The 18,667-nt window shown below is 38.2% G+C and overlaps 1 protein-coding gene across 1 annotated transcript; it reads left to right on the top strand.

Annotated features, from left to right (window-relative positions):
• The first annotated feature begins 12,743 nt into the window (after positions 1-12,743).
• Positions 12,744-17,802, top strand: MKRN3 (makorin ring finger protein 3). The gene has a single exon (XM_079914950.1). The coding sequence runs from the start codon at positions 12,893-12,895 to the stop codon at positions 14,393-14,395; it is 1,503 nt and encodes a 500-aa protein (XP_079771076.1). The 5' UTR covers positions 12,744-12,892; the 3' UTR covers positions 14,396-17,802.
• The last annotated feature ends 865 nt before the right edge of the window (positions 17,803-18,667 follow it).

Raw genomic sequence — 18,667 nt, 5'->3', positions numbered from 1 at the left:
TTCCTTAAAAAAGTAAAAATAGAACTACCATATGGCCCAGGAATCCCACTACTGGGCATATACCCTGTGAAAACAATAATTCAAAAGACACATGTAAGCCAATGTTCATTGCAGCTCTATTTACAATAGCCAGGACATGGAAGCAACCTAAGTGTCCAAACAGAATTCAACAGTACATTAAAAGGATCATCCACCATGATAGGGTGGAATTTATCCCAGGTATGAAAGGCTTCTTCATTAAATACAAATCAATCAATGTGATACACCATGTTAACAAATTGAAGAATAAAAACCATATGATATTCTCAGTAGATCCAGAGAAAACTTTTGGCAAAATTCAAGACAAATTTATGATAAAAAACTCTCCAGATAGTGGGCATTGAGGGAACCTATCCCAACATAATAAAGGCCATGTACGACAAACACACATCAAACATCATTCTCAGTGGTCAAACACTGAAAGCATTTCCTCTATCTAACATCAGGAAGAAGACAAGGATGTCTTTTCTTGCCACTAGTTTTCAACATAGTTTTGGAACTCCTAGCCACAGCAGTTAGAAAAGAGAAACAAATAAAAGGAATACAAATTAGAAAAGAAGTAAAACTGTCACTGTTTGCAGATGACATGATACTATACATAGAGAATCCTAAAGATGCCACCACAAAACTACTAGAGCTAATCAATGAATTTGGTAAAGTAGTAGGATACAAAATTAATGCACAGAAATCTCTTGCATTCCTATACACTAACAACGAAAAATCTGAAAGAAAAATTAAGGAAACACTCTGACTTACCATTGCAACAAAAAGAATAAAATACCTAGGAATAAACCTACCTAAGGAGGCAAACGTCCTGTATACAGAAAACTATAAGGCACTGATGAAAGAAATCAAAGATGACACAAACAGATGCAGAGATATACTTTGTTCTTGGACCGGAAGAATCAATATTGTGAAAATGACTAAACTACCCAAAGCAATCTACAGATTCATTGCAATCCCTATCAAATTACCAATGGCATTTTTCACAGAATTGGAAAAAAATATTTTTACAATTTGTATGGAAACAGAAAAGCCCCCGAATACCCAAAGCAACTTGAGAAAGAAAAATGGAGCTGGAGGAATCAGGCTACCTGACTTCACACTATACTACAAAGCTACAGTAATCAAGACAATATGGTACTGGCAAAAAACCCAGAAATATAGATCAGTAGAACAGTATAGAAAACCCAGAGATAAACCCACATACGTATGGTCAACTAATCTATGACAAAGGAGACAAGGATATACAATGGAGAAAAGACAGCCTCTTCAATAAATGGTGCTGGTAAAACTGGACAGCTACATTTAAAGGAATGAAATTAGGGTACTCCCTAACACCATACACAAAAATAAACTCAAAATGGATTAAAGATCTAAATGCAAGACCAGACAGTATAAAACTCTTAGAAGAAAACATAGCAAAACACTCTTTGACATAAATCACAGCAAGATCCTTTTTGACTCACCTCCTAGAGTAATGGAAATAAAAACAAAAATAAACAAATGGGACTTAATGAAACTTCAAAGCTTTCTCACAGCAAAGAAAGGAAACTATAAAAAAGGTGAAAAGACACTCAGAATGGGAGAAAATATTTGCAAACAAAGTAACTGACAAAGGATTAATCTCCAAAATATACAAACAGCTCATACAGCTCAATATCAAAAACAAAAACAGCCTAATCCAAAAATGGGCAGAAGACCTAACTAGACATTTCTCCAAAGAAGTCATACAGATGGCCAAGAGGCAGATGAAAAGATGCTCAACATCACTAATTATTAGCGAAATGCTAATCAAAACTACCATGAGTTATCCCCTCACACCGGTTAGAGTGGGCATCATCAGAAAATCTACAAACAATAAATTCTGGAGAGGGTGTGGAGAAAAGGGAACCAGCTTGCCCTGTTGGTGAGAATGTAAATTGTACAGCCACTATGGAGAACAGTATGGGTCCTGAAAAAACTAAAAATAGGACTACCAGATGACCCGACAATCCCACTACTGGGCATATACCCAGAGAAAACCATAATTCAAAAAGACACCTGCAGAGAGGAAGAGAGAATAAACTTTTTCTTTAGAAAAAAAAAGACACATGCACACCAATGTTCTTTGCAGCACTATTTACAATAGCCAGGTCATGGAAGCAACCTAAATGTCCATTGACAGACAAATGGATAAAGAAGATGTGGCACATATATACAATGGAATATTACTCAGCCATAAAAAGGAACGAAATTGGGTCATTTGTAGAGACATGGATGGACCTAGAGACTGTCATACAGAATGAAGTAAGTCAGAAAGAGAAAAACAAATATCGTATATTAACGCATATATGTGGAATCTAGAAAAATGGTACAGATGAACCAGTTTGCAAGGCAGAAATAGAGACACAGATGTAGAGAACAAACGTATGGACACCAAGGGAGAAAAGTGGTGGAGGTGTGTGTGATGAATGGGGAGATTGGAATAGACATATATACACTAATATGTATAAAGTGGGTAACTAATAAGATCCTACTGTGTAGCACAAGGAGCTCCACTTCTCTGTACAGTAGAAACTAACACATCATTGTAAAGCAACTATACCTCAATAAAAAAATTCAAAAAAAAACTTTATTAAAGTCATTACAGAAGATCTGCCTTATCTCTATGTTTCTGATGACCTGGGTGCTGGCTCATATTTGGCTAAATTAAACATCTGGTAATGCTGAGGGGAATGGATAAAGGATAATGAATCTGGAACAAATTTTTATTTTTATCTTCCAGGCTCCAAAGGACAATACCAACCTTTAATCACAGTAATTTTGGGGGCTGGGAATTTTTTCTTCCAAGAAAATACACCAGCAGAATCAGCAAGAATAATCAGTCCAATGATTATAAATTCTCAGAGGATTCTATTATTGTTTTCAATGAGCAGGTAAAGAAACAGATTTCCTCATTTGAGACCTTTGCAGGAAGGCAGATTTTCCCACACATAATCCCTCAATGAGAGTACCCTTGAGTGTCTCATATATAAGAAAGTGCTTCTTTACAGCCTAAACCTGCTTAGAGGTAAAGCTGATATTCCAATTCCCAGTGGTTATTCTTCTCACAAAGGGTGATTTAGCATGTCTCTCTGTTCTCTGATGGACTTTTGATTGATGCTCTCCTTGCATCTACGTTAAAAAAAATGTTTATTGAACTCTGACTATGTATAGACTATACCAGGTAAACTGGAATGAAACACAGATACCAACTATACTATAGTTTATTATCTATTTAGTGTTATGCATTATTCATGTCTAAAGAAATAACTACAAAGTCATATAACAAAAGATGCATATTGAAAATAAATGTATCTAACAGCTTATGCAAACACCACAGGAAAAAACAACAACAACCTCCCTGCAAACAAAAGTCCAGAACCCTATGGCTTGACTGGGGATTTCTACAAAACATACAAAAAGAGCTTATATCTATCTTTCTCAAACTACTCCAAAAGATTGAAGAGGAGGGAATATTCCCAAAGTCACTCTATGAAGCCACCATCACCCTGATACCAAAACCAGACAAAGATACTACTCAAAATAAGAAAATTACAGGATAATATCTTTAATGAGTATAGATGCAGTGTAACTATATTTGAAGATAGGATCTGTAAGGAGGTAATTAGGGTTAAATGAAGTCGTAGGGCGGGTCCTGATCCAATAGGATTAATGTCCTTTAAGAGAAGACACAAGACACTCACTGTCTCTCTCTTTGCCATGTGAAGACAGCACCAAAACAGCTGTCTGCAAGCCAGGATGAGGGTTTCACCAGAAACCAAAGCAATCAGCATCTTTTCTTCGAGTTCCCAGCTTCCAGAACTGTGAGACAGTGTCTGCTGTTTAAGCAATCTGCAGTATTTTTCTGCAGCAGCGCAAGCAGAATACTACAGTAGAAAAATAATAGCTCATCTCTACCTAGTATGTGAGGATAGATTAATAATACTACAGTAGTTCAACCCTGCATATGAGAATCTCATGTTCGTGTTTAAAACAAGAAATCAAGACTCTTGTTGTTATTTCTTGGGATAATGTTAGCTTTCTCCTAAAATCTTTATTGTTTTATATTTCAGGTTCATATCTATATTTCTCTTGAGATAATGTTGTATGCATATTATGAGACAGGGATCAAGTTTCTTTTTTTAAGTTATTTATTCAGTTGACTCAATACCATTTATGGAAAAAACTGTCTTCAATACTCTGAAGTTCCACACTTGTTAAGAATTAAACGTCCTTGTGTGGGGGTCTATTTCTGAACTCTCTGTTTTATTCAGTTCTCCCTCTATGATTGTACCAGTATCCACTGTTTTAAGTACAGTTAGCCTTGAAATGCATTTTGATGTCTGGTAAAAGCAATTCTTCTTTTTTTTCTCCTTCAAGGTTGCCTAATTATATTTGGTTATTATCATTTGCATATGCATTTCCTCTGACCCTTTCAAGTTATACACACAGACTCAGTTTTTTTTTTTTTTTTTTTTGCGGTATGCGGGCCTCTCAATGTTGTGATCTCTCCTGCTGTGGAGCACAGGCTCCAGGGGCTCAGGACCAGTGGCCATGACTCACGGGCCCAGCCACTCCATGGCACGTGGGATCCTCCAGGGCCGGGGCACGAACCCGTGTCCCCTGCATCGGCAGGCGGACTCTCAACCAGGGAAGCCCCACAGACTCATTTTGATTGAGCTTCTAATTAATCCATAGATCAAATTTCCATATATTAACCTCCTTAAAATACTACATCTTCTACTCCTTATCATGGAATAATTCTCAATTTATTTAGGACTTCCTAAATTTCTCTCAATGATAGTTTATAGATTTCTATGTACATATCTTTAGATTTATTCCTAAAATATTAAAAATGCCCCATGCACCTTTAGTTCTGTGAGTTCTTAAATTTCATTTCTAACTGTTCATTATAGAAATGTAAAGAGACAATTGTTTTTTGTTTGTTTTTTTTTTTTTTGCGGTATGCAGGCCTCTTACTGTTGTGGCCTCTCCCGTTGCGGAGCACAGGTCCCGGACGCGCTGGCTCAGCGGCCATGGCTCACGGGCCCAGCCACTCCGTGGCATGTGGGATCCTCCCGGACCGGGGCACGAACCCGTGTCCCCTGCATCGGCAGGCGGACTCTCAACCACTGCGCCACCAGGGAAGCCCAACAATTGGTTTTTATATACTGATTTCTTCTCAATGGCTTTGCTAAATTTATTACTTCAAGTAGTTCAACTGTAGATTCTTCTGGATTTTCCACTGTCCTTCTGTTAATAACTCATTTCCAATTATAATAACTTGTATTTCTTTACTTGCCTTATTACAGTAGCTAAGACCTTAAGTAAAAATTTAAATATAAATGTTGGTTGATGGCATTGTGGCCTCATTCTTGGTGTCAGAGGGAAATCTTTGTACCTTTTAACATTTATATAAATCAATATGACTTTTATCTAGAGTTCTTAAAGAGGATCTCTTTAATCAGTCAGGGAAATTCTTTTCTATTCCTAGTGTCCTAAGAGCTTTATCATAAATGCACACTGTTTAAACATAAAAATCTGGGTTTTTGAGAGTTTATTCTTTTATTTTTCTCCTTTAATATTTTAATGTTGTTATTTACACTGACTGATTTTGTTTGTTTTCATCATTCCTAGAAATATCTTTATTTCAAGTGCTCTTAAAAACTTCTTTGCATGTATTACAGACGGATATAACTTCCACTCACTGGTATGGCGCTGTTCTCAACGCATCTCACAAGAGGCATCCTAGAAATGTCTTAACTACAAGTATTCTCAAACACTTCTCTGAATGAATTTCAGAATGGTTGTAACTTCCATTCACTGATATAACACTGTTCTCAGTGCAGCATGCAAGCAGCATCTTAGAAACATCTTTATTACAAGTGTTCTGAAAAACTTCTCTATGTGCTTAAAGAATGGGTATAACTTTATTTCACTCATAAAACACTTTTAAATGCAGCTTACAATTAGTGTTCTCAGAAACACCCGTGTGTGTGTGTGTGTTGTTTGTGCGTATAAATCAGCTCTTTCGTTTTATTTTTTATTGATATATGCACGACTTAAACCATTATATTAGTTACAGGTGTACAATCAAATGATTTGATATTTGTATATGTTGTGAAATGATCACCACTATGAGTCTAGTTACAACATCCATCACCACACAGTTATAATGTTTTTCTTGTGATGAGAACTTTTAAGATCTACTCTCTAAGTGACTTTCAATACACAATACAGTATTATTAGCTATAGTCACCACGCTGTACATTACATCCCCAGGACTTATTTATTTTAGAACTGGAAGTTTGTACCTTTTGGCCACTTTCACCCATTTCACTCAGCCCCATCCCTGCCTTTGGCAACCACTAATCTGTTTTCTACATGCATAAGTTTGTTGTTTTTCAATTGATTTTCAAATATTGATATTACCTTACATTATGAGAACAAACCCTTTTTGGTTTTGTTATGTATAACCCTTTTATAGATCATTGGACTTCATTTTTCAATTTTCCTGAAATGTGCATCAACGTTTATGAGCACCATGTGTCTGTAATGATCCTTCTTACATACTTCATAGAATTTATTGTGAATCTATCTGCGCCTGGAGTTTTCTTTTTAAGAAGGTGTTTATTTATAATTAATTTCTTTTAAAAGCTAGAAGGCTATTTATATTTCCCATTTACTTCCATTTTATTTATGATAATTTGTATTTTCTAGGAAGTTAAACATTTCAACTACATTTTTATATTGAATGGCCTAATGCTGTTCATGGTATATTTTTCATTCTTGATATTGGTTAGTTGAGAAATCTCCATTTTATTTTTTCAGTGAAACATACTAGAGGTTTACCTGAATTATTAATCCTACTAAAGAACGAGCCTCTGCCTATTCTACTTGTTATATGTTTGCTTTCTTTTATTAATTTCTGTTCTTGTTTTTGTTATTTCCTTCCACATATATTCTTTTCGCTAAATTTGTTGTCAATTTTGTAATGTAATGTACATTTGTAATTACCCAAATTTAGTGATTGTATCAGAAATAATATTACTTTCTCACTTTCTAATATATTCATTTCAAGCTACAAAATTTTCTGCAAGCATTGCTTTCCACCCAGCGCACAAACTTTTATATAAGCAAACTCATTATTATTGAAAGCATAGTATTTTCTGATTGCTTTTGTGATTTTTTTCATTGACCTGTGGGTGATTTAGAAATATAATTATTAATATCCCGACCTAAAAATTATTTTTCTAATATTTTTATTGATTTCTGGCTCAATTTCAGTCTGGGGTCGGAGAATATACTCTGAATTATTTCAATCCTTTGAAATTATTAGACATCATTAGGCCCAATATGTAAATTGTAATAAGTGTCTGGTGTGCAATTTTCACAGACTAGATTTGGTGAATGTAGTGTTTTTATACACATTTAGATCAGCAGTATTAATAGCATATCACAATCTATCACTTTACTGGGTTTTCCCCCCCTTTGCTTATTCAATCAATTACATCCACACCCTCTAGTAGCCATAAATATTAATGCACTTTATAACGTTCTTGTGGGAAACCAACATTTGTCCGGTCAGTCGTGCATGATTGCTCACAATTCTCTTTAATAATTGCCTAAATGTTTTGGAGGAGGAAAGAAACAGGGCAAATAACATGGAAAACTATATGAGTATATTTATATTTTAAAATATAAAAATCACTCCTTCTTCAAGGAACGAAGATTCAGATTCTGTCCTTTTTTCCCTGTGGCCACAGCATTCAGGTCTGAGTGTACACCTGGCATAGCATCTATGTCCTCTTCTAAAGGGGAAGAGGCAGTAGGACTCCAGCATCATCACGTGACATTCCCCTTCCATCTCTGTTCATCTTTCTTTTCCTACCACCTGGAAGCAAAGTATCTTCCTTCCTTATGAATATATTTAAGGCTATACATTGTGCCTCTATGCATGGCTGTAGGTGTATCCTAAGTGTTTTCATAAGTCATATTTTTGTTGTCAGTTGAAATATTTTTCATTTTCTTTTGATTTCTTCTATAACTCATAGGTGATTTAGGTTATTTAATACCCCTTGAACTCTCACCATATTAGCTATTTTCTAAGTCTTTCAAGCATTTACTTTTCATATTTATCCAGTTTCTAACATGGTTCTGCATGGAGCTATCAGCCTTATAAAAACTATTTAATCTGGGTTATGGCTAGAAATTAAAATTTAAGTATGTTTTAGGTCTGTAAAATAAATGAATATGAATAAATTCTGTTAACCACACTACAGTATACACATAGCTTAATTCTTGGCACTTACAGAAAAGCTTTCAGAATATTTCTTGAAATTTTCTGTGTTTGAATCCAATATAGATAGCTCAGTGTAATTTTCATAATCAGAGTTTTGTGATACTGTATTTGAATGGCTTTAAGATAACTTATACCTTTTTATGTCCATATTAAAATATGGAATTAGAAAGACATCTTTGAGTATATTTCTTTTTATCAAGTTGTTCACTCATGGTGACTAGATTTTTCAAAACAGCCTTCCCTCTCCTAGGATAAGCCTAGAGGACTCCTGTCCCATGCAGACACCCATGCAATTACAAATGATGTGGGGACAAAAAGTGCTGCACAAAGGTACCTAAAACTGAACTTCTTTTTGTGATAATATATTTAATTGTGCCTGGTTTTGAGTTATTTACAGCTTTCTTGAGGTATAATTGATATACAAAAAACTGCACATAATTAATGTATGGAATTTGGTGAGTTTGGACTTCTGAACTGGAGTTGGAGAAAAATGCCTCTGTAAATTTCAAAATAAAAATCAGTTTGTCCATCAGTATAAGAAAATAAGTACTTATTCCCTATCTCTTATATGCCAGGAACTTGCAGGGATCCTATAGACATATTACTGCTGTATCCAGACAGCAGAAAATGGAGCTTGACACGGTCACTCTAGTCACAGTGATTCTAAAATACAAAAGAATTTTATCTCAAATATTGTCCTTGTAACAGGCACTGTTCCAATAATTTTATAATAATTATTTCATTTATTGCAACAAACCTGTGAGTTGATCACTCTTATTATTGGTGGTGGCTCTTGTTGTTTGCCAGATGAGATAAAAGAGTGATTAATTTGCCCAAGATGAATTCCTCAGAGAGCAGTGCATCCTGGATTTGAACCCCTGATGCCTTATTCTAGACAATTGCTTTTAATTCGCCCTCCACCCCCCCCCCAGTAGTGCCTAAATGTCAGACCTGAAGTAGGTGTGTGTGCTGGAGGAAACTGCTTGGAGACAAATGTGTCTCCTTTAAATATGGACACATGAGCCACTTGGGGCTGGGCCCAGCAGGCCTGAGATGTTTAGAATAAAAGACTGTGGGCATCTCTGGTTCTTTTCCACCCATGGCCATAGTCCACCTCATAACTAGTCTCCTGCCTGTCAGGCTTCTGTTACACTGCCTGGACTGTGTCTCAGCTCTGTCAGCCACCTCCCCCTTGTCATCTGTTCCCTGGTAACCAGGTTCTCAGCCCAGCCTGCTCAGGTGGAACACTACTTCCCTTTGTTCCACTTGGAAACCCCAATGCTGACCATCCAGGAGATCTCCTGCTGCCCTGCACACCACTGTGTACACAAATTGGTCTCAGCCGGGTCCCAGACCTGGAGGCCCTCAGTGGTTTTTTGGGAAAAGAGGGCTCAACTGAGCCAAATAACTGGAGACAGGATCAGATGTGTATTCTCAGAGACTGTGTGAAAGCAACATCAGTGCTCACATTTTAAAAAAATCAGGATAAGATTTTGAAGTATGATGGTCAGAGAAAATTCTCTGAGGATAGAGATTTGACTGGGATGGAAAATATTTGATTATTTCTCTCAAGATGCATTGCCTAATATTTCCAGTTATTCAATCTCAGATGATATTTAAAATCATGGGGTACAATTTTAGTTTCTAATAGTGAGCACAGAATATGTCATTGTAAAACGAGATGTGCTTCACTGTGAGATGGCAGGACACAAACATGATTGGGAGCCACACAGGCGGGGATCTGAAAGCAAATACTGTCCCACGCCAGCTGCATAGCTGGGTAGGTTAGAAAATATTATTTTTCTCCATTTCTTCATGTTTGAGGAGAAAGATGGTCAGATACTATCTGGAATTTTGTTGTCCAACAGTAGCTACTACTCAGCCACATTTCAAGTGCTCAAGAGCCATGTGAGCTAATGACTACTGTGCAGAACAACACATAAAAAATCATCATGGAACATCCTATCTGGTGGTGCTGGTCTGTAAAACGTCAATCAAATTAATTTAGACATGGTGCTGAGAACATACTACCATTAAACAAATAATACATTTATATTCAGGATTTTTATGTTTGTGAATTTGTGGAGAGCCTGGTATATAAGCCCAATATCTGTTTCAAGCCATTTTCTGTAAAAATTTGGGGGGCTGTCAAAGGAATATTCATTAACCAATGAATTTAGAGGAGAAAAAAGAATGCAAGTGAGCCAAACTTTCAAAGAGTTGGCATCCAAAATACAAAACTCAATATAAAGGAGGAAAACATAACATCACCAAGATTTCCTAGATTCGCAGTGGAAAACAGCAACATTCTCGCATGATTTATCTAATGAGGAAAAGTTTACCTTCTGAAAATACTGAGCCTTCTACTGCATGATCAGAATAAACCTCAATTTCTTTAGGTTTTCAGAAATAAAATGATTTTAATGTTTTAGAACTTTAATTCCCAGGATAGTTAACTTTTAATGTTATAAATGTTATGAATTCTAAATGTCTATGTATCATTGATTGTATACATGAATATATACATATAAATATAAATACAAATGATTGTGTATTGCAATACCATTCATTGTCCTTGCTAAATGTGTTTAAGTCTAATAGTTTATCAGTAAATTATTCTTAATTTTCTGCTGTCTTCCATTAATAATTCCTTTGCGATTCTAACATCTTCTATTTCTTTGTTTGCCTATTGTACTGGCTAGGACTTGCAATAACACATATAGACCGTTTTGTCTTTCTATTTATTTCAGATGGAAAACCTTAAAAGCTTTCATTTATGGAATTATTTTTAATTACAGATTTAATTTATCTAACAGATCAATACTTACGTTCTTTATTTCTGGTCCTGTCATTTTTATTAATAAATATGTTTCTAGAAATATGACCATTTCACACAGATTTTCAAATTTAATGGCCTAACCTTGTATCTGATATCCTCACATGATTTTTAATATCTGTTATTAATGTAGTGATACTACTTTTTAAATTTCTGATCTTGGTTATTTGAGCCTTCATTTTTTCTTGATAAATTTCACGAGAAATTTATCAGGTTCAATAATCCTTTCAAAGGATTTTGATTAATTCCCCCTACTTCATGTTTGTTTTTCTTTAATTTCTTATCTCTATTATTTACTTCAATGTAATTTCTCTGCTATATTCATACTTTCTTCCATTTTAAAATATAAATTTGGCCCATAAAATTCCCTCTACGAAACTTGTTTAAGCAAACAGAATCCAATAATATATAAAATGATAATAAATCATACCAGAAAGCTTTATTCTTGGAAAAAACCGGTAAGTTAAACATTTGAAAAATCTGTCAGTGCAAATAACCGCAATAACACAATAAAGAGAAAATAACGTGATCAGCTCTTAAGAAATGCAGAAAACTACATGACAAAATTCAGTATACATCCATAAGTACTCTTTATATTTAGGAAAATAATTTTTTTTTACTAATCTAATAACATATATCTGCAAAATGACAGCTCAGGCGTGGAAATTAAAAAGCACCACTCATGGGCAGAAGGGTAGAGAATATACTATGAAAGGCTGGCCCAGCACAATACCGTACAATACTGGGTGAAAGAAAGAAAGGGAAACAAAGAGCCACTGTGAGTTAACCAGAAAGAGAAAATAAAAGCCAAAGGGTACACAAAGGGGACAGTGGCTTATTAGGCTAGCATCAGGACCAATGAAGTCTGCAGCTTCTGCACAGTGGGAGGGGAGCCCTGCAATCCACAATAACCTAAGAGCTGAAAGGCGCTAAAGTGGCCTCAGATCAGAACCCTGCTCATGCCTCACTGGCGAAAAGCCTTTCCAACCTAAGCCCGTAAGAATTTCCAGAAAACAAAGAGCAGAAGGAATCAGGTCTTGTCAACACAACTAAATAAATAAGGCTTCCAGCAGTGACAGTCAAGAAACCCAGAAATAAAAATAATTTAAAAAATAAGACCCACAGACATAAAACGGAGTGAACAGACAAAGCCTTTATAAAATGTGTGAGATGGTTCAGAAATAAGATGAATTTTACACGGGAGCAATAAAAAAACGCGAGGATTATGATGCTTTCAATAGACATTATGAAAAAGCAACGAAATCAATGCGTATGAAAGAACACTGGAACAGATTACATTAAAAACCTCAAACGGCTGTGCTTCCTTCGCTCAGAAGAGCCGCGGAACGGCGAGGGGCCTAGCGCAGCAGAGCAGGGACAGCGCCGGAGCGGAGAGCGGGCCGCGATGCCGGCTGCGAACACAGGAGGAAGCCGGTCACCATTCCTGCCGGACCGACCGCGCGCCGACCCGGTGGACGACTGACGTTGCCCGCACAGGAAGTGTCCGCCGCGCCTGCCCAGAGAAGGAAGTAGGAACACAGGCACAGGAAGCAGGGAGCGGGGGAGAGGGAAAAAAGATGCACATCTTCTAGGGAGGAGCCCAGGAGCTGGCTGGCGGCCTCCGGGCCTCAAGCCCGAAAGGAAGAGATACCAGGGAAGTTCCGGCACCATCTGGGGGACAAGAATCTGCCATGGAAGAGCCTGCAGCTCCCACAGAGCCCCACGAGGCAGCTGGGGCCTCTGGGGGTGCCGAGGCAGCGGGGGAGGGCGTCCCCCGGCCCAGCGTCCCGGTGCGCCCAGCCTCCCGGTGGTCTTCGGCTCCAGGCCCGGCCCCCTTCCGCCCGTCACGTCTGAGGCCCGCCCAGGCCTCATGGGGAGGGGCTAGGCCCAGATGGCTGCAAGGCCGGAGCAGCGGCAGCTGGACAAAGCAAGTCGTCTGCAGGTATTATCTGCATGGGCTGTGCAAGGAGGGGGAGAACTGCCGATACTCCCACGACCTCTCGGGCCGGCAGGTGGCCAGCGAAGGCCACGGTTTGTTGCCCCAGGCCTCTGCAGACAGTGGCCCCAGCACGGCTGCGCAAATGGAGCCCCTGCCTCAGGAAGTGGCGGAAGCCCCCCCTGCTGCGTCCTCACGCTCCTTGCCTCTGATTGGCTCGGCTGCTGAAAGGGGTTTCTTTGAAGCTAAGACAGACAATGCAGGCCTTGAAGCTGCCGGAGGAGCAGGTGCAGAAGGCTGGGAGGGTGCCTTTGAGTTTGTTCCGGGGCAACCCTACCGGGGCCGCCTGGCCCCTTCTGTCTCCGAGGCTCCTCTGCAGAGCTCGGTGACTGAGAGGGAGCAGATTGCCTTGGGCGTGGGGAAGCAGCTTTGCCGCGATGCTATCGTGGGGCAGTGCTTTCGTGGGCAGAGTTGTATCTATCTCCACGGAGATATATGTGATATGTGTGGGCTGCAGGTCTTGCACCCTGTGGACGGTGCCCAGAGGGCAGACCATGTAAAGGCCTGCATTGAAGCACACGAGAAGAATATGGAGCTCTCGTTTGCTGTGCAGCGCAGTGCGGACAAAGTGTGTGGCATCTGCATGGAGGTTGTCTATGAGAAAGCCAACCTGAATGATTGCCGCTTTGGCATTCTCTCCAGCTGCAACCACACCTACTGTCTTAAGTGTATCCGCAGGTGGAGGAGTGCCAGACAGTTTGGGAGCAGGGTCGTCAAGTCCTGCCCGCAGTGCAGGGTCATCTCCACCTTTGTCATTCCCAGTGAATTCTGGGTGGAGGAGGAGGAAGAGAAGCAGAAACTTATTCAGCAGTACTTGGAGGCAATGAGCCACAAGACCTGCAGGTATTTTGCTCGAGGCAGGGTCTGCCCATTTGGAGAGAACTGTTTTTACAGACATGCGTTCCCTGAGGGCCAGGGAGAGGAGCCTCAGAGGCAGGGTGCTGAGGCGTCCGGTACTTGCCGCGGTCAACGTTTCGAGCCTCTGCAGGTGGGAGAGGGCAGCATGCCCTTTAAAAGCAGTAAAAAAGAGCTTGTCATGCTTTGGCTGGCCAATCTGTTGTGTAAGTGTTTTCTTTCACTGGGAGCTAGTGAGCTCCCCTTCACAGAGGCCCTATGGGACTTGCGTCATTGTGAGCTGGAAGAATATTTCAATTTGAATCTGTGGCATTATGCTGTGGCATGTTGTCTGGTGTGCTGAAGCTCTGTCATCTGCTCTTGCCTGTGTTTTGTTTATAGACACATCTGTCACTTACAGGGGCTGCTGAAACCATTTGTATAGAGCATCCATCACTGTTTTCTTGCCCATTCCCATTTCTTGCTCCCCAGGATTATGGTGTTTCACTGTGTTAAAAAGTAACAAAACGTCCTTAAAGTTACTGTTTGGAGAAATTAATATGACTGTCAGTTTATGGTTTACTTTGTCATCTCTGTTTTCAACAGGATTGACTCAGTTCTAGTCTAGTGTTTACAGAATTTCCACACTCATTTTGAAGCCCCTCAAGAATAAATGTGACAGGGTGAAAGGAGAAGTCTTAACTGAACAAGGAGCTTTTTGCTACTTCAGTCTTAAGAAATGGACCCTCGTGGGGCTTTGTGGTGCAGCTTCAGCATCTCTGTTGTTTACACGTCTGTTCCTTCCCCTGTTCCCCTTCAAGTGCACTCTTTAACTTGTGGTTACCTTGTGGTTTTGTGTTTTACTTGACCAGAACCAGGTGCATATGTTTACATGTTTTTATCCTGTTTAGCTTGATGTGAAATTATTTATATTTGGAAGTATATATTTAAGAATTCTATATATACATACATATGCATATTAATGTGTATGAAAGTTATGTATTTGAAAATATATTTAAAAGGTGTATACCATAATATAATGTTTATTTAATAAAATAAATACAGAGCTGGAAGCTGAAGGTCAAAGGCTGATAGGATTTGGTGTTGTGTGAGTGTGAGGTACATGAATAATCATTCTGTCCCTTTCACAGCTTCAGTAATTAGCATCTAATGAAAACAGCTATTTGAGTGGCTCTATCCAAATGTGGTAGACATTTACAAAATACGACATTGGTAATTCCTGTGATGGCATTAATAGCTCATTGCTGTTATTAGTACAGAAATGTGAATTCCCATGCAGTTCAGCCACCATCTCATTGATCTTTATAACAGCACAGTCCTGGACTCAGATACACAGTTCTTTGTGTTCAATATTTTGTGTCATCTCTAGACATTCCAAAGAAGGGGCTTTTGACAAAAGTTTTCAACATAAAAGTGACAAGATTTTAAAAGATAAAGAACAATAAACCTTTTGAAATCAGTCAGAATGCAAGAATAGAAAGATAATAAATGAAATATAGAAAGTGACAAAAGCTAAATGCAATAGTGATTTGGAAAGTTTAAAACACAAATACACCGTAATTATATTAAATGGAATTGGTTTAAAAACTAAAACTCAAAGATTAGTAGACTTGATTAAAATTAAAATGAAACTATATGCTGTTTAAAATACACACCTACAATAGAAGAATACAGAAACATTATAAGTAAAGGATGAAAAATTAATCAGAGGTGCTGTGACTTTTGAGCACAGATGGAGTTCACATTAAGGATAAATACATGGCTGGAGATAAATAAAGACGATATATAAACATGAAGTTATAATTTACCAGGAAGATAAAACTATTCCAATTTTAAGTTTGGTACCATAAGATTAGATATACAAATAAATAATTGATAAGAAAACTACAGAATCTTGGTAGACAATTTGAATACCTCTTCTCAGTAACTGAACAAGCAAAGAAAGAAAAAATGAGTTGAATAGCACAATTTTAATAGTTTACCTAATTGACCTGTATAAAATGCTGTATATCAACTGCAGAAAGCTCTCCTCCTGGCTAAGATAGCTGAAAGTATCCTAGGGGCATAAGTCACAGGAGATACAGACTTCCCTGACTGTGCAACAAAGACAGGGTGCATTTACAGCATTTATACTCTTCAAAACACTGATTTAATTCTCAAGACCACCTTATGAGGTACTTGCTATAATTTTTAGCACCATCATGATGAGATAAATAAGATAGAGGGGTTAAATGACTTGCCCATATAGCCCTGACCCGTAGGCATGAACTAGTGGAACAGCGAATGGACCTCAGGTAGTATATTTCCAGAGCATAGGCAGCATGCTGCCCCTTGCCCCATGTGTATAACTGAGAGCAGGTGGACCCACTGAATATAGGTACTGGAAACACATGTGCAATATTTACATATGGAGGTTCAGCTGGGTGGGACAGAGATGGGCATAAATAAGCTACAGAATGTGGGAGTCCTGGCACTTTATCTGTGGGCTGCCAGACTCAGTATTTCTTAGTCCACTGCTCAGAATGTGCCTCAGCTGCCCATATTGGTACACTGCCTCTCCCTTCTTACATGATTCCTGATTCTGTGGGTAAGTATCAGCCTGTTTCACTGGGGTCCTTCCCCTCTAGATTCTTGATATCCAAATAATTCATCAGTCAAGAGGCCCCGGATGCCTGGCTGTTGCTGGCATGTAGGGTGAGTGAATCCAAATGAAATCCAAACATATTTCTACCCCCAGGCTTCCCTAGTCATGCAGGGGAAAGGGGGCTTAGATAACCAAACAACCAAAGAATAGGACCAGATGGGGCACTCTCAAAGACCACACTGACACCAGAGGCTCAAAACATGAGCACTGAGTGGTGGCGATGCTGTCAAGGACGGCATTTTAAACCAAGCACAGAAAGCTTTGAAAAGTTTGTCCTAATATGCACTACCTAATGTTGTGAAATATCACATTTCTATTCAAATAGTATCTTGAACCAAACAATCAAGATCGGGAGATAGTGTGTGACAAGGGTGTATAGAAGATAAAATGGTTTGGGAGACAGACAAAGGATGACTAGAATCCCAACTCTGCTTCTTACCAGCCCTGCAGTCAGGAGCAAGTTATTTAAGTTTCCTATACCTCAGTTTCTTTATATGAGAAATGGGTATAACACCACCTATTTTGCAGAGTTGTTGTGAGGATCAAATATAACCTGGACAAAGCTTGAAACATAGGTGGTATTTTTAAAACAGCATGTATAAAAGTGGTATTTATGTGTGTTTGTAAAACTGAGAAAAGCTTGCACAAGAATTAAAACTCCACCAAGTTTTTCTCTTTGGGAAACTTTGGAACTTGTGTTAAGGTAACATTATTATTTTATGATTATTTTCTTAGGAAGTAGGAACATTACCTTTATGTTCATAATTTCAAAAAGACCAAGCAATTTTTTTTGGCAAAAGTCAGTTAAAACTAAAAATGTGCTATTCAATTCCTGAAAATATAACAAACAAGAAAAAAACAAATCATATTATTTGTGACAGATGCCTACATGAGGAAAATAAGTAAGATGATATTTTTAAAAAATGGGATTCCCTTTTCCCTCATCAGCTCATTCAGAGAGAGATCGAATAACAGGGATGTCAGTACATCCAAAGCTGGGTGAAGTGTCCGAAGGGCCTGCCCATAAGGACAGCTGAGCCACCCCCGCTGCAGTCAGGAACAAAGGAGCCCTTGCCATACAAAGCTTTGCTCTGTGAGTGATTCAGAATGTATGCTGCCCCTCCTCCAGGAGACTCATGTATTCAGACCCTGGGGCTCGTGCCATATATAGAGTGTCATTCTAACCAGACAAAGAATGCCTGGGTGAAGCAAATCTGATTTTCTTATTCTTCATGTATCTAAATTCGGTGGATGTAAAGACTTACAAATATGCTAAAAATTTACCTAGTACTCCTTCACTAAATCCGTTTACTGAATATCAGTGACTTTAAGGCAGAGATTTCCAGTTCATAATTATGTCTATATGGTGTTCCATTTTTCACTTTTGTGAACATCACGGGGGTGTGGTTTCTGTTTCCACAGCAAATGCTAAACTACAGCCTAAGTGTGGAATGAAGTTTGGGTGGGGATGGAAAAGGAATGTTTGGAAAATAACCCAACACTAGTGCAAAGAAATAAATTAATACATGTCAGAATTTTGCCATTAAAAATTATAGCATATCACATTTTCCAGTGTTGATCACTAACAAAAAATAATTGACTATGTATTAGATCACAGTGAAACTTTCAAATGAGAAATTAGTAGTACAGGCAACATTCTCTGATGTCAATACAAGAAAATAAACCACTACCACATGAAAATTCTTTTAAATATCTCTCTCAAAAAAATTTTGATGAAAGTGAATTCAAAATCTTCCAGAAGGATAGAATAAGGTAATGAAAATTTATATATACCATAATCTATAGGATAGTGCTGAATCTGTGCTCAGAGTAAAACTAATCTTAATATTAATATATAGTATCTAGAAAGACAAATTACATAATTAAATAGATATCCAAATCTGTAAATTTTAAAGAAACTACAACATTCAGACACACACACACACACACACACACACACTGGGAAGCAGA

Source organism: Stenella coeruleoalba, assembly GCF_951394435.1.
Source record: "Stenella coeruleoalba genome assembly, chromosome: 2".
Taxonomy (NCBI): Eukaryota; Metazoa; Chordata; class Mammalia; order Artiodactyla; family Delphinidae; genus Stenella; species Stenella coeruleoalba.
This window is presented reverse-complemented; position numbering and strand designations above follow the sequence as displayed.